Source organism: Tenrec ecaudatus, chromosome 5 (genome assembly GCF_050624435.1).
Source record: "Tenrec ecaudatus isolate mTenEca1 chromosome 5, mTenEca1.hap1, whole genome shotgun sequence".
NCBI classification, from domain to species: Eukaryota; Metazoa; Chordata; class Mammalia; order Afrosoricida; family Tenrecidae; genus Tenrec; species Tenrec ecaudatus.
In genome coordinates this window covers 149,231,826-149,246,530 of record NC_134534.1, presented here as the reverse complement: position 1 = coordinate 149,246,530, position 14,705 = coordinate 149,231,826, and the positions used below count along the sequence as shown (strand labels likewise).

At 42.0% G+C, this 14,705-nt stretch overlaps 1 protein-coding gene and 1 non-coding gene across 4 annotated transcripts; both read left to right on the top strand.

Moving 5' to 3' along the window:
* Positions 1 to 113: 113 nt before the first annotated feature.
* Positions 114 to 10,892, top strand: MBD4 (methyl-CpG binding domain 4, DNA glycosylase). Of its 3 annotated transcripts, none has more exons than XM_075550057.1 (8): positions 114 to 415; positions 2,047 to 2,277; positions 2,941 to 3,593; positions 6,197 to 6,274; positions 6,349 to 6,483; positions 8,597 to 8,746; positions 9,389 to 9,492; positions 10,533 to 10,892. In XM_075550057.1, exons 1-8 carry the CDS (start codon positions 327 to 329, stop codon positions 10,608 to 10,610), a joined length of 1,518 nt encoding a protein of 505 aa, XP_075406172.1. In that variant the 5' UTR covers positions 114 to 326; the 3' UTR covers positions 10,611 to 10,892. The 3 variants fall into 3 exon arrangements, with proteins under 3 accessions (XP_075406172.1, XP_075406173.1, XP_075406174.1); XM_075550058.1 differs by having other exon boundaries at positions 115 to 378; XM_075550059.1 differs by lacking the exon at positions 114 to 415 and adding an exon at positions 445 to 1,461.
* A 2,449-nt stretch (positions 10,893 to 13,341) lies between these two features.
* Positions 13,342 to 13,470, top strand: LOC142449638 (small nucleolar RNA SNORA44). The gene has a single exon (XR_012784765.1). It is a non-coding gene; the product is annotated as a small nucleolar RNA SNORA44 (small nucleolar RNA).
* The last annotated feature ends 1,235 nt before the right edge of the window (positions 13,471 to 14,705 follow it).

Here is a 14,705-nt window from a genome sequence, read left to right as displayed (position 1 = left end):
AAAAATCCGGGCGCTTACAAAAGCGCATGCGCAACAAGGACGCGCGCGACTGGCCGGGACGGGTGGGAAGGCGGTGCGTCTGCTCCGACCAAACATTTGATTGGCTGAACATTAGAAATGGCGGCTGTGGCTGAGTGGGTGGCCAGGAAGCAGCTGTGGCGACGGAGCGAGTTTCGGTTCCTCCAACCTTTGGTTTCAACCTAAGACACTGAGCTGAAGAAACCTTCATCTCGAACTCCGCTCCGCTCTCGGCCCAGCTCTGGAGACCTCCCGGCTGCGGAGCTACTGCCGTGGCTGCAGCCGTAGACTGCTGAAGCACGCCGGAGATGGAGAGTCGGAGCCTGGGGGACCGCGGAACTGACCCCGCGGTCGCCTCAAGTGAGCTCCCTATCCGAGGCCGATCGCGTGACCTTCGGCAAGTTATTGCACCCCTTCGGCCTTCGCTTCCATCGCTCGCTAAACGGGAGGGGGTGATGGAAAGTGCATGGGCCTTTCTCCCCGACAGAGACTGCGAGGCCCGGAGATGAGTTCCTGGGAGTGTGGGCTGGAGCGCAAGGCATCTTCCGGTGGGACTGGCCCTCTTCCTGTCCAAACGCCTGGGAGCGGGGAGATCAGGGGGATTGGCAGTGCGAGAGGACACTCCGTTGGGAGCATCTTCGGGAGCTGAGCCTAGGTTTTTTATTGTACTGCTCTGCTGCCCCAGAAATAGTTTCTGAGAGTCAATAGGATCGGAGCCTCCCGGTCACTCATTGAACCCTTTTGCACATGTGATAACGGGGCCCAGGTGATGTGCCTCCATTTTTCAAGTTTTCTAACCCCAGAGCTTGAAGGAGGTAGGAGCCATTACCTCGATTTTTGCAGAGCTGGGACCTGGACCCAGTTTGGTGACCTCAACCTTTGTATTGTTTTCACCAAGATTTTGGTTTCTTGATTTGTAAACATTTGAACTGCATCATTTCATTGGATCTCAGTTGTCCCCCCCCCCCCAATTATTTTACCCAAAATTACATCAGAATGCCTGGATTGGGATTTTAGTTAGTCACTAGGGCTTGCGCCCTGTACACTATTTTTAGAAAAGTTGGCTTAGGTGATCTCTGAACCTAAACACATTGAAATATGTATGACATAGATTAGGATACACCCTGCTGAAATTTTTCAGTAGGAGTGCAGGTATCAGGCTTCAAAATGTTCACTGGGAAAATATTAAAAGATCATGAAATTCCTCTACAAACTCTGTGAAGCCCCCTCCTCTTAGGTAGACCTGGGTTTGGGTATCAACTTTACTAGTAACCTTCTTGTTAGTGGGTTTTATTAATAAACAGAATATCTCAAACTTCCCAGCTCTCAGGGTCACCATGAGGATCAAGATGGCAGAAGATTGGAAAATTCTGTATCAGAAATGATTTACCTCTTGAAGGATTACAGCATCTAATGAAAGCCACAGGACACTCCTAGAAAAATGTACACATAAATAAAATTTCCATCTCATGGGTGTGGGGAGGGAAGTGTCTCACTGATGCTTAATCAATTCTGCTGATCCCAGGCTAAGAGTTCAGATATTGATTCATACTCTTAAACTTATACCAGCAAGTATTAGGAATCTTTATTAAAGTCCTTTTCATTGATTAACCCAAAAACGTTTCTAGCAAGTAGTTTGAGCTTTTTCATTGTGCAGCTAATGCCAACTTTTAAAATCCATGTTGTTGTTGTTGTTGTAGTTAGGTGCCATTGAGTTGGTTCCCATGCGTAGCAACCCTCTGTACAACAGAACTCGACGCGCTGCCGGGTCCTGCCCATCCTCACAGTTGTTCTTAGTTTGGAGTCCATTGTTGCAGCCATTGTCAGTCCATCTTGTTGAGAAACTGAAGATAGCTTTGCTCCACAGCACCAAGATAGTCGATGCCTTAAAATGCTTGTCCATTGTGAGTTCAGTCTCACATTTTATCTAATGACTCCAGGTGCTTCCTGCTCTGTCACAGAGAAATTTTTAATAAGCAGGGGTGAATAAGTTTTAAATGAACTGTTTACTTGCATGTTGTTTTTCAGTGAGGAAGACATTGCTCTGGGATCAGGAAGAATGAGAGAAGATGAGAAACAAAGGGTGATAAAAAGTGGCAGTGAATGTAATCCCCTGCTCCCAGAACCCATTGCTTCTGCTCACTTGGATGGTACTGCAGTGACACAGTGCCATAAGCCTGTCCCCTCTGGTTGGGAACGAGTTGTGAAGCAAAGGTTATCAGGGAAAACAGCAGGAAGGTGTGATGTGCTTTTTATCAGGTGAGCATGCAAGGTGGTAACAACTAGACAGCCAATGTGGTATTTTCTAGGCATGTAGTAGGGTGGTACAGCAAGAATCTTGGATATTCCTGTTTTTAACCCTAAAACATTGTGGATTCTAGTCCTTCAGTGTCACTGGTTAGTTATAGCAAATGATTTGGGAATGACTGCATTTTGTCCCTCCTACTATAAGGATCAGGAGAAAGATGGGGGTTTCTACTCCTGGAAGGAGTTATAGTCTCAGAAACCCACAAGGGCAGGTCTGCTCTGCCCTGGAGAATCACAGCGTCAGAACGGACTTGATGGCAGTGAGTTGGAGACTAAGGATGAAGATTTCAAAACGTTCACAGGAAAATCCCATTTTTTCCACAACTATTTGAAGCTCCCCCTACCCCCCAATATTTATAAAAGTATCAAGGGTTACTGTGAGTCAGACTGGTCAGCAGTGGGTTGGGTTGGGTTTGCTATCATGGGATTATTGGATTGAATATCGGGGTAAACTATTTAAAAGTACCATTTTACCACTATTGTTTATTTTAAATGACAACTGCAATACCCATGCCAATATTTAGAGATTATTAATTTCAACTTTGAAATACGGTCCATTTCTTTTAAAATGTCATTTCTATTTATTAGCAATAAGTTTTCTTTAATATTTTCTAGCCCTCAAGGACTGAAGTTCAGATCCAAAAGGTCACTTGCTAATTATCTTCACAAAACTGAAGAGAGTCTTAAATTGGACGATTTTGATTTTACTGTACCGTCTAAAAGGAACATCAAATCAAGCAAGGAAACTCTCTCAGCCCAAGTGCAAAAGGACTGTGTCGCTGCAAACTGGAACCTCGGGACAAAAAGGAAGCCGACAAATGGTGTTCTTCTCCCACGCGATTGTTCCGCTAGCAGCGGACTTTCTAAGCCTACTTCCATTCACTCATTGGTGAAAGAAGATGAGAATGTTAATGATGTTAAGCCCAGAAAGGTTAGAAAATCGAAAAGAGAGATGACTATTATGAAAGGAATTCAAATTAAGAAAATCAAAAAAGGGTGCTTGAAGAGTAGTCTGTCGGGGCCTGTTCAAAGGAGGAGGAAAAGGGGGTCTGTGTGCAGCACAGCAGATGTGGAAGGTGAGCCGGCTGCACCAGAGAGTCAGCCTGGCACTTCCGATGCCCCAGCTAGGGATGAGAGCCCGGCTGTGACTGGTGAAGAAAGGGGACCTGTCAAGGAGAAGCCATCTCCTGGATCACATGTTCATTTTGGAAAACTAACTTCAAACGAAACAGAAGAGAAAAACTTTACTGCTGTGAGAATATTTCAAGGTATTCATTGCTTTAGAAAGTTACTAAGCATTGTGTGATCAGACTTTACTCCCCTGGATCTTGTATGGTTAGGATATATGAATGCCGCCAGGAAAGGAGGGTCTATCTTGATCCCTTGTCTAACTGAACTGTGAGCCGTCCCGCTGATCTTCAGGCCCTTTTCTGTGGCAGAGAAGGGCTCAGATGCTGCTACTTCAGTGTCCCCAGCAAAGGAGAGTTGTGGGGTTAGCAGCTGCTGCCCTCGCTGGTGCAGCTGCCGGGACTCTCCTCAACAGTGCTCTCCATGCCAGCCGCTCTCTAGCCTGCAACCTTAAAACCTGAAGGGAAATTTTACAGACTTGGTCGAAGATTTAGGGAGGATGCCTTTTATGCATAGAATAACCACTGTCGTCTCTTTGTACCCTTACTGTTTACACTGATATGTGATGTCCAACTTAATTTTGCACATATCATCGTCATTCTTATATTCAGCTATAATGTAATGCGTATCTAAAATGCTTTAGAGTGCTAAATAATTCAAAATTATAATCACCCAGTTCATCTATTATTTGTAATATGCTCTTAATACAGAGCTGAAAGCTTAGCAGTTTTGCTTTTATAATACCTTAGTGAATAAGATAAAAAGGAGACCCTTTGAGCAGCCCTGTATTAGTTATTCATTATGCCATTAAGGTATAATGAATAACTCCTTTAAAGAAGAATAGTAATTTTGCTTAAAATCCTACAGGGAGCAGCTTAGACAAATTGGTAGAGCAAGGATTTAGGACTTAATTCCTGCTGTCAAACTCACATGTGATTTTGTCTTTTTTATCCTCAAAATGTCTACTTTTCTCAAAGAAGACCCTGTGTATCTAGGAGTTGCATGAGGCTTCTTCAAGTCTCTCCTTTAAAGACGTGAAATGTTAAAGCTGTAGGCTTACATATACTTATTGCTAGTATAATGGACAAATTAAATATTAAAATCACTCTTTCGCAACTAAAATGGAAGTATCCTATTCATCCGATACAGAAAGAGGTGGTGTTCTCATCATAAATTGAGGTAATATTTATCAAGTGAAATAGTAAAGACTTTCCCATTGACTTGGCTAGAACTTGCCAAATAAACTGAAGTTAGATCTCTTGGGGACAAAGGAGCCTAGTTTATTGTAATTTATAGGAACCCAAGAGGAAATTATCAGCAAGTAAGAACATTTCCTTTATTCTGTTTTTACTTTCCACTTCACTTGTCTTTACCTATTCAAACTAGGATAGCAAAAGGCACACACACACACGCACACACACACACACACGACTAATTATTTGCACTTGATCTTAGCCAAAAGGCCAAGAAGCAAACAGAGGACTAATTATCTGGAGACCCTGCATTCTTATCCCACTCTTATTAATCCAATTTTGGAATAGTTGCTTAATTTCTAAGATATATTTTCTTTATGCTTAAAATGGAGATACCACTCATTAGCCCCGTGCTTCACATCAAAACGACTACCAAGTAAATTAAGAAGTGAAAAAGTTGATGTCACACTACATAAATACAAGTTATTATTAGCCAACATTCAAATTTAGAGGTTATGGCTAGCAGAAGTACTAATAATTTTAGAAACTTGGAGGTGTGATAGCATTGTTAGCAGTTGAATCAGGCTCTGTTGTATTTACCTGAGTTTCCCAGTTAATTGTACTTATAGATGATTCCGTGGACCAAATTTATGGTCTTAGGGTTTTCTGTTTTGTCTACTTCCCTTTTTTGCTAAGTATGTTTACTGCAGAAAATTTGAGGGGAAAAAAAATCACTGCTGAGTAACAACTATTCAACTATTTTGATGTATTTCATTCTAAGCTCTATGGCTATCTCCCCCGCCCCCCCAAAAAAAATAATAGTGAATTTTGTGACAACTGGAACTCACTAGAATGGTCTTGATTTTCTAGATCTTGCAAATATTCTACTTTTGACTTTTGACAGGGTGCATCTTGCTAGTTTAGTGGAATATATTTACACATTTCCATTTTGATTTCACTGTATAGATTCTCTTGCATTTTTATTTAAAAACTAACATGGAAGAATATTCATATAGCCTCAAAAACATTTTAATAATTGCATCAGACAATTATACCATAATTTAAATTTTTTCCATAATTTCCAATTTTTCAATCCTTAAAACACTGAACAGAAATCAGAGAACTGGTATTACAGTGGTGGTAAAGGCATGCCCTAAGGAGCCAGACTGCCTGAATTTGATACTTACTAGCTGTGTGACCTTGGACAAGTAACTTTTCTGGACCTCAATTTTTTTTTTAAACCATTTTATTGGGGGCTCATCCAACTCCCATCACAGTCCATACATCCATCCATTGTGTCAAGCACATTTGTACATTTGTTTCCCTCCTCATTCTCAAAACATTTGCTTTCTACTTGAGCCCTTGGTATCAGCTCCCCATATACTTCAATTGTCTTGGTTTCAATGTAGAGATAAAAAAGTACCGGTCTCAGTCCATTAGTAAGCTGGTTAACTTGTGTAAGATGCCCAGTACATGCTAAGTGCTTTACAAGGAATGTTATTGTTATTAAACCTTAATGACTATAAATAGTATTCACTTTTCCTTTACAGAAGACATGCCTGTCCCACGGACACAAGTAGAAAAAAGGAAAACAAGCCTATATTTTTCCAGCAAATATAACAAAGAAGGTAATCCCATCATCATCAGAAAAGCAGGTTTTCAGTGTTTGTTCAGGCGCTCAGCTCTAATGCTGTCTGTTTAGCTCCTAGCCCCCCGCGACGGAAAGCCTTTAAGAAGTGGACCCCTCCTCGGTCGCCTTTTAATCTTGTCCAGGAAACACTTTTTCACGATCCATGGAAGCTCCTCATCGCAACTATATTTCTCAATCGGACCTCAGGTTTGTGGATTCTTTTTTTTTTCCGCTCTTAGTAAAAATGAGCCATGAAAGGGAATGAGCAGTAAACTGATTAAGTACCTGGTTCAAGTTCACTTTTGAGTCTGAGACCTAGGCTAAGGCTGCCTTGTTGGTCCCTAAACTTCACCTTTGAGAATGTTAGAGTAGGTGATTAAGAACCTTTTTTAGCATAAAGCTCCTTGCTTATTTTGTACTTCTAAACAAGTTTTAGTCATCAGTGGAAATCAGTTACTGAGAATTCCTTCCTCTGATGCATGTAAAAGCACCTTTTCATTGAGTGCTTTCCTATCATTAATATATGGTGTGCCGTATGTTTGGAGTTTTTTGTTTTTTATTAAAAGATCATTTTATTGGGGGCTCTTACAACTCTTATAACAATCCATACATCAATTGTATCAAGCATATTTGTACATATGTTGTCATCATTATTTTCTAAACATTTACTTTCTACTTGAACCTTGGGTATCAGCTCTTTTTCCCCTCTTACCACCTTCACGACCCCTTGATAAATTATAAATTATTTTCTTATCTTACTGATCATTGTCTCCCCCCACAGTTTCTGTTATTCATCCCCCTGGGGGTGGGGTATGGGTGTAGTTATGTGTCAGTCGTTGCAGTTGGTTCCCCCTTCCTCTCCCCACCTTTCCCCCAACCCCCTGGTATCATTACTCCCAGTTCTGTTCTTGGATTCTGTTCCTGAGCTCTTATCTGTACCTGTGTACATGCTCCGGTCTAGCCCACAGTGAAAGGCAGGACTGGGGTCATGATAGTGGGAGATAAGGAGGCCTCAAGGAACCAGGGGAATATTGTATGTTTCATCGGTGCTATACTGCACCCTGGTTGACTCATCCCTTCCTTGTAATCCTTCTGTGAGGGAATGTCTCATTGTCTACAGATGGGTTTTGGGTCTCTGCTCTGACCCCCCCCCCCATTCTCAACAATATGTGTTTTGTTTGTGTTTTTTGAGATCTTCTGATACCAATCCTGTCAACACCTCATGATCACACAGGCTGTTATGCTTCTTCCATGTGGGCTTGTTGCTTCTCAGCTAGATGGACACTTGTTTAACTTCAGGCCTTTAAGACCCCCTTTAAGAAAGCCAGGCAACATCCACTTTCTTCACCACATTTGCTTATGCACCCGTTTTGTCTTCAGCGATCATACCAGCAGGGTGAGCATCACAGAATGCCAGGTTGTTAGAACAAAGTGTTCTTGCATTGAGGCAGAGGTTGAGCAGAGATCCAAAGTTCATCACTACCTCAGTGTATAGCCATATAAATATATGTATATAGGCCAATACCTCTGTTTTTATGAGTTAATGTATTTATATATGAATATACCTGTTTATACCTCTAACCATAGCTTTGCTTCCTAGACCTTTCCTCTATTTGCTTTTACCTTCCTCCTGCTCCACCATCACACTTGTCCCTCTTCCGCCTCTTAGTAATTCCTAGATTGCTGTTGGTCCAACACCCCCAGGATCTCTATGTCCTCCTTGTTACTGATTTTAGTTCCCTGGTTGTTCCCCTGTCTATGACATTGTTTGTTCACCGCTCCCTTCCCCCTCCCCTTCCCCCCAAGTCCTTCTGGAACCATTGGTTCCATTGCTTTCTCCTCGAGCTTGTTTCCCATGCCTCTTATATAGGTAGGCAAACCAACAATAATGGAAATAAAACAAAAAGATTGAATAAAAAGAGAAGGTCGGGGGGAGAAGAAAAGGGCATACATAATTCAGGTCTGCCCGCTGACCTTTATAACTCTCTCCCCACTGGTCCTGGAATTACGGGAACTTCCCCTCCTGGCCTAAAGTCTGTTTTGGGGGGCTCCTGGTGTGCTGTATGTTTTTACAGTGGTTATCACATAGTCTAATGCGTTAAAAACTTGTATCGTACAGAGCCAAATTCTAGCATATTTTAGACTGTCGAATAGACTAGGTAGTGTTGGTTTTTTACTCTGAAAGGACTTGCTGGTGCAGAAAATGAAGTTTATCTGTGGTCTTATAAACAGTTCTATATGGCACTCTAGATGGGGATGTACTTAACCCAGAAATGAGCCCATCTGGAAATTTGTCGTCATAGTTCTATTTACTTTACAGGCAAAATGGCAATACCTGTGCTTTGGGAGTTTCTGGAGAAGTACCCTTCCGCTGAAGCAGCAAGAAGCGCTGACTGGAAAGAAGTGTCAGAACTACTTAAACCTCTTGGTCTCTATGATCTTCGAGCAAAGGCCATTGTCAAGTTCTCAGGTACCTTCCTGTGTACCCAAAAGAAAACATTAACTGCGTCTCTTTAAGAGCACCACACCATAAACTCTAATGTCCTCAGATGCTGTATTAAGAGAGGCATGCACAATATTTCACTTCACCCAAACTGCATCCTGCCCCTGACCCAGCCAGTATGTGCCCAGCACTGGATCAAGCCATACTGGCAGAATTCACAACAGAAGTTGGTGACGCCAAAAGCCTCGTCATTGACCTCAGGAACCAACTCCAGTAACACCAAACTCAACCGCCATCAAGTCGATGCCGACTGACAGCGACCTTATGGGACAGGGTAGAACTGCCCCTGTGATTTTCTGAGACTATATCTCTTTCAGGGAGTAGAAAGCCCTCTTTCTCCCAAGGAGCAGCTGCTGGTTTCACACTGCTGTTCCTGCAGTTAGCAGCCCAACCCGTAACCACTGTGCCACCAGCGCACAGCACAAAATAATAGTGTCAAATGAGAAGTTCAGACAGACAGGGGCTGCAAGAACATAGAAGAGCAAGCAGAATCTGAGACAAGATTCTTGCTTGTCCCTTTCTGTTCTCTCAGCCCTGCTCCCTTCATCACGTACGTAGGGAAGGTATCTTTAGAGGCTCATGTGACATATGGGGTATTATCTTCTTCAGATGAATATCTGACCAAGCAGTGGAAGTATCCGATTGAGCTTCATGGAATTGGCAAATACGGCAACGACTCTTACCGGATTTTTTGCATCAATGAATGGAAACAGGTGAGGCCCGCCTCCAGTCACAGTATATCCAACACGTTTTATCTCTGAGGTTAAAAAAAAATCCACCATTATACAAAAAAAAAAACTTGGACAAATCACATTTATTATATTCCCTGTTTGAGGAATATTGGGTGGCATGGGATAATTGGCAACAGAGAAAGGCTCTGTTCAGAACAAAACTCATGCCATCAAGTAAATTCAACACTAGAGAGCAGAGTAGAGCTGCTTCTTTGGGGTTTCCCAGGTTGTAATCTTTATAGGAGCAGAAAACCTCAGCTTTCTCTTGTGGTGCGGTTGGTGACCTTGTGGTTAGCAGTTCAACCCTTAAGGACCCTTTAAGACACTTGAAAATCCCCTTGATGTGATTGCTGACGGACCTCCGGGGGTCTGGTCACTTTGGCCCTCTTTCTCCACTCATAGACTATCACTAATGCCCTATAGTGACTTTCTTCTTGTTACAGTCAAAAGATTAACCATCAAAACTGTCCACTACAGGACAGCGGGCATTTTTGTTCTTGGAATGTGTGCTTGTTGGATTCTCAGACTTTGTGGTAACTGGCTCCCGCTCCAGCTCCCCAGTCTGTTGAATATAGCCAGCCCGCAGGCAGGCATCCTGGTGGGATCTGGCATCTGGGAGGTGCTGCAAAGTGGTCTGGTCCATGGTCCTCTAAGTCTCCCTCCCCCTAATGCTTCACCATATGTCTGGCCAAGTGTGGATTGAAGGTCCGTGTACCAATTCCCACTCTACTATTTATTTGGACCCAAGCAATCTGCTTAACTTCTCAGGGTCTATAACTTCCTTGTGAAAATGGGTTATTAATATTATACTCATATATCACCACCCTAAGCCATGGGTCATAATGAGGATCAGCATTAAATTGGGAAGTACTTTGTAAACTGTAAAGAATTACATTAGTATGAGAGTTAATTTTAAATGTGAATCCAATTAGGTTAAAGGTTACCATTTTCATGTTATTATGTACTGTTCACCATAAGTTTGCAAAGCCAATTTTGATTTATATGTGTTGTCTTTCTTCCAGGTACACCCTGAAGACCATAAGTTAAATAAGTACCATGACTGGCTTTGGGAAAATCATGAAAAATTAAATCTGTCTTAAAACTCTTTTGAGTTATCAAACTCAGCTTTTTAGCATTGCTTTTTGACCTCAAGTCTAAAAGCTTCCGTGAGCACAACCAGCCACCTTTTCAGGCATATAGAGGTTTGTCAGCCCAATAGAAACTAGCATGTGTTCTCTGACCGCGTGTGTGTGTGTGACCGATGGATCTTTGCTCCTGATGAATGGACGAGACCATGTTTGGGGACGTTTTTAAATAAATTCTTATTTTGTAGCAATCTTAAAAATGTATACAGCAAAAATAAATAAATATAAATAAATGTATGTAGCTTTTCCAATAATGATGTGATGGTAAAATAAATACTTTTCCAAACTATTAATAACACACAGCAAATGTCTACCAGCTCTGATAGAGGAAAAGTAAGGTTCTCTTTCTATGGAAAAGGATATTACATAATTATTTTATGAAGAACCATTCTGAGTTTGCCCCCAAAAATACACATGAAAAAGTGTAACAGTGTATTATGCAGTTAATGAATTTAAAAAATTAAGCCAACTGCCTAAAGGAGGTTCTTTTGACCTAATGTGTTCTTAACAACTCTACCCTGGCTTCTGGGGAGCTGGAGCGGTGACCCCTCATCGTGTGAGTTTCCCGCTCCTTTTACACTCACCCCAACAGCATTTACCCACCTTTCTCCTTCCGGCTGGAAGCCCGGTATTTCCAGTTTTATACTACTGAAATTCAAGTACCAAAGCATGTACCTTAGAAAGAATGCACTAGATCACCTCTGCCCCTTAAAAAATATCAATTCCCTATTACCAATCACAGTTTTAAGGTATTTAGAAAATTTAATTAATTGAAAAAATGAAAAATAACTTTTCAGGTAAACTGATGTAAGGTGGTGTGGGAACTGAATGGGATGCTTTGCATCTGGGCTGCATGGTGGTTAGCACTTTAGTGAGCAAGTTTCTGTTTTTCTAGAGCAGTGGTTCTCAACCTTCCTAATGTTGGCCCCTTTACTACAGTTCCTCATGTGATGATGACCCCACAACCATAAAATTATTTTAATTGCTATTTCATCACTGTAATTTTGCTCCTGTTATGAATCAAGGGACCCCTGTGAAAGGGTCATTTCACCCCCCAAAGGGTCTCAACCCACAGGTTGAGAACCGCTGTTATAGAGAGATGTATTTGGACAGGAAAACTGAGTTTACCTGCAACCCTTTAATGCAAACATCTTCGTTTTATTCCACCAGGGTTTTTAAAACAAATATTAGAAGTAGCATTCACTACTTTTCACTAAATGCAAAGCTAGGGAGAGGGGACAAAGATGACAAGACCACAGAGACCATTCATAGGACGGGAGACACACGATAATGAGAAGGACATCCAAACATGGCAGCTAAAAGAATAGCAGATGGATTTTTTTAAAAACATTTTATTAGGGGCTCATACAACTCTTATCACAATCCATACATATACATACATCAAGCAGATGGATTTTTATACCTGTAAAAAGTTGAGTTAACAGCTATTGTGTTGATATATTTATAACCATGGCCCAAAAAGCCCTGCTGAGATCATTTATATGTACAAGCAAAACCTGACATTTCTTGATTTGATTGCTTCGTTGGAAATTTTAAGAGGATGGGTTTTTTGAGTAAACAAGTTAATTGGCTCAAAAGCATCTTTGGTGGTTTTTTCCCCATCTCCTAGTTGGTTGGGTAGTGCTGGGGTCTTAAAAACTTGCAAGTGGCCGGCCACGGCACTGCAATTGGTCTCTGCCTGGAACAACAGGAGGAGGAGAGTCAGAAGTAGGAAGAGCCCACAGAATGTGTGGCTCATTGTCTCAATAAACAAACTGCCCCCTTTGTCAGGAGACCAGAACTGGATGGTGCCTGACTGTCATTACTAAACATTTTGATCAGAGTCTCTAGAACAATCCTGATTGAACAGGGGAGAAACAGAACAGAACTGAAAATTCTGAACTCCAGATGTTCTGGAGCCATAGAAGCTAGATGAATCCCTGAAATTGTCCTGAGTTAATCTTTAAACCTTAAACCAAAAATAAGCCCTGAAATCTTTAAAAGCAAGAAGTAGTTTAGTTTTTGTTTAAACTCGTGAAAAATGCCTGCCTTGAGCATGATGCTCTCTAAGCTCTGTGGGGTCCAAGTGACAACACCTCACTGAATTAGTAACTGTAGAGGCAGTGAGTTTGTCTTAAGGAACAACTCAGAAACGGTGAGGATGGTTTTGCAACTCCAATGTAATCAGTGTCACAAAATTGTGCATGCAGAACCAATAGGGGGAAAATAAACGAATGGTGTGTGTTTTGCCGTGTTCTCAAGGATACTACAAAAAAAAAAGTACATATATGAGGCCTCTGAAAGCCTAAACCACAGCCTGTGATTAAAGGGACAGACCAGGCCTGTTTTCCTACCAGCTCCTCCATTAGGAGGCGCCTGTGTGCAAGTGGGCAATGAGCCAGGTTGCTTCGGTTCAGTGCAGAGGTTGCCTGATGACTTCAGCACCTGTTTTCTCATCAAAGTGCCACTTCAAGGTTACTGTGAATACTGAGTTCATAGAGGTGAGGTGTTTAAAATGGTGTTTGGCTTACAAGAGTGACACATCAATGGGGGCAGTCAGGGCCTCCCCAAAGATTGAGAGGGTCACCGAAGATCATGATTTCAGTAAAGGTGGTGCCTTGAAAAAAGGTTCAAACATTTCATTCTGTTTAGCTTTTTAAACACTGAGATAAAATTCACCATTTGGGGGCATTTTCCCAAGGTCTGTGGCTGGTGTGGCCATCTCATCTCCAACTGCATGCAAGAGCAACTTGCAGAGACTTGACAGCTCAAGTCAGCAAAGTATCTGCCGCTGACACTTGTCTTTTCTATAAAATTCTCCAGGATCTGGACAAGGAAACCTCCTACCTCAGTCCAGTTTTCCATCAGCTTCTATGTAGATCTAGCTAGTAAAACAGCCTTGAAATGTGGGGACACACAAAAGATCTAGAACTTTGAAGCACTATGGGAAGAAAACTTCAATCAGGCTGTTTTGTGTGCAGCAGAAAAAAATGTAAATGCACCTGGCATAATAAATAAAAAGACTTGTGGGGGAAAAAATTCACCATTTTGACCATTTAAAAATATCCAGTAGCTTTTAATGCACTTATAATGCTAGGTAATTAAGTCCAGACCATCTCCATCACCGCCAAGATAAACCAAGTGCCCACTGTCATACTCTATTTCCTGCTCCCTCAGCCCCTGGCCACCACTCATCATCCGGACATTTCATGTAAGTCAATCAGTACATGTGAGGTCTTAGCATGTTTTCAAGGGTCATCTACATTATAGCATGTGTCAAAACACTGTCTCATAGCTAGATAATATTCCACTGTGTAGATGTGCTCCGTTTACCCAGTAACTAGCATTTCAAACTTTCTTGTTAATACGTTGGTTCTCAGATGTGTTTGTGGGGTACCAAAGAGGCCCCAATCTCAAGTGTAATATTTTTTTTCTCAGATGTAATTTAAGGAGAATCGTTTGAAGCCTTGGCGACAATAGACACATCATCCAGAGGAGGACACCATTAGTACGAGGGAAAAATGGCATCTGAGGATTCACAATTGGGGAGCTAGATAAATAGGACACAGAAACTAAAGGAGCCATCACAAATTCATGATCGGTTGCTGATCAATACATCACAGTTAAAGGAACTATCGAAGCAGAAATGGGACCATTGTTACTTGATAGGGGGCTTACAAGATTGGTCCAGGGCCTTCCGACCAAGGCAGGTTGAGGCCGATAGGGCATGTCTCATGACTGCAAGCCAACTCCCCTGACGGGTCCCCAGTGTGGTGACCTCCATCAAGGACTCGCCGGGAAGACTGCCCCTCCCCCTCCCAGTCTGGTGAGGAGTGGAATTAATCTTTCCAAGGCACTCTGCCTGATGGCAAGATTACCTATAACCTTAGTTAAAGATCCAAAAGAATTCAAAGGAGACAATCTATTTGGGGATCCTGCAAATGAATTGTTGGCTGTGACTGCGTCCATTGCCTTTTGCAAACCCAGGTGCTCAGAATTTAAACTCGAATACAGGTTCTATCATTTCAGACCCTAACACCGTCTTCTGAT

Bases quoted from the DNA above. Each gene is read 5' to 3' on its own strand.
- MBD4 (XM_075550057.1), top strand. From the start codon at position 327: ATGGAGAGTCGGAGCCTGGGGGACCGCGGAACTGACCCCGCGGTCGCC. The intron at 2,278-2,940 runs GTGAGCATGCAA...AATATTTTCTAG, and splicing joins TGTGATGTGCTTTTTATCAG to CCCTCAAGGACTGAAGTTCA. The intron at 6,484-8,596 runs GTTTGTGGATTC...TTTACTTTACAG, and splicing joins ATTTCTCAATCGGACCTCAG to GCAAAATGGCAATACCTGTG.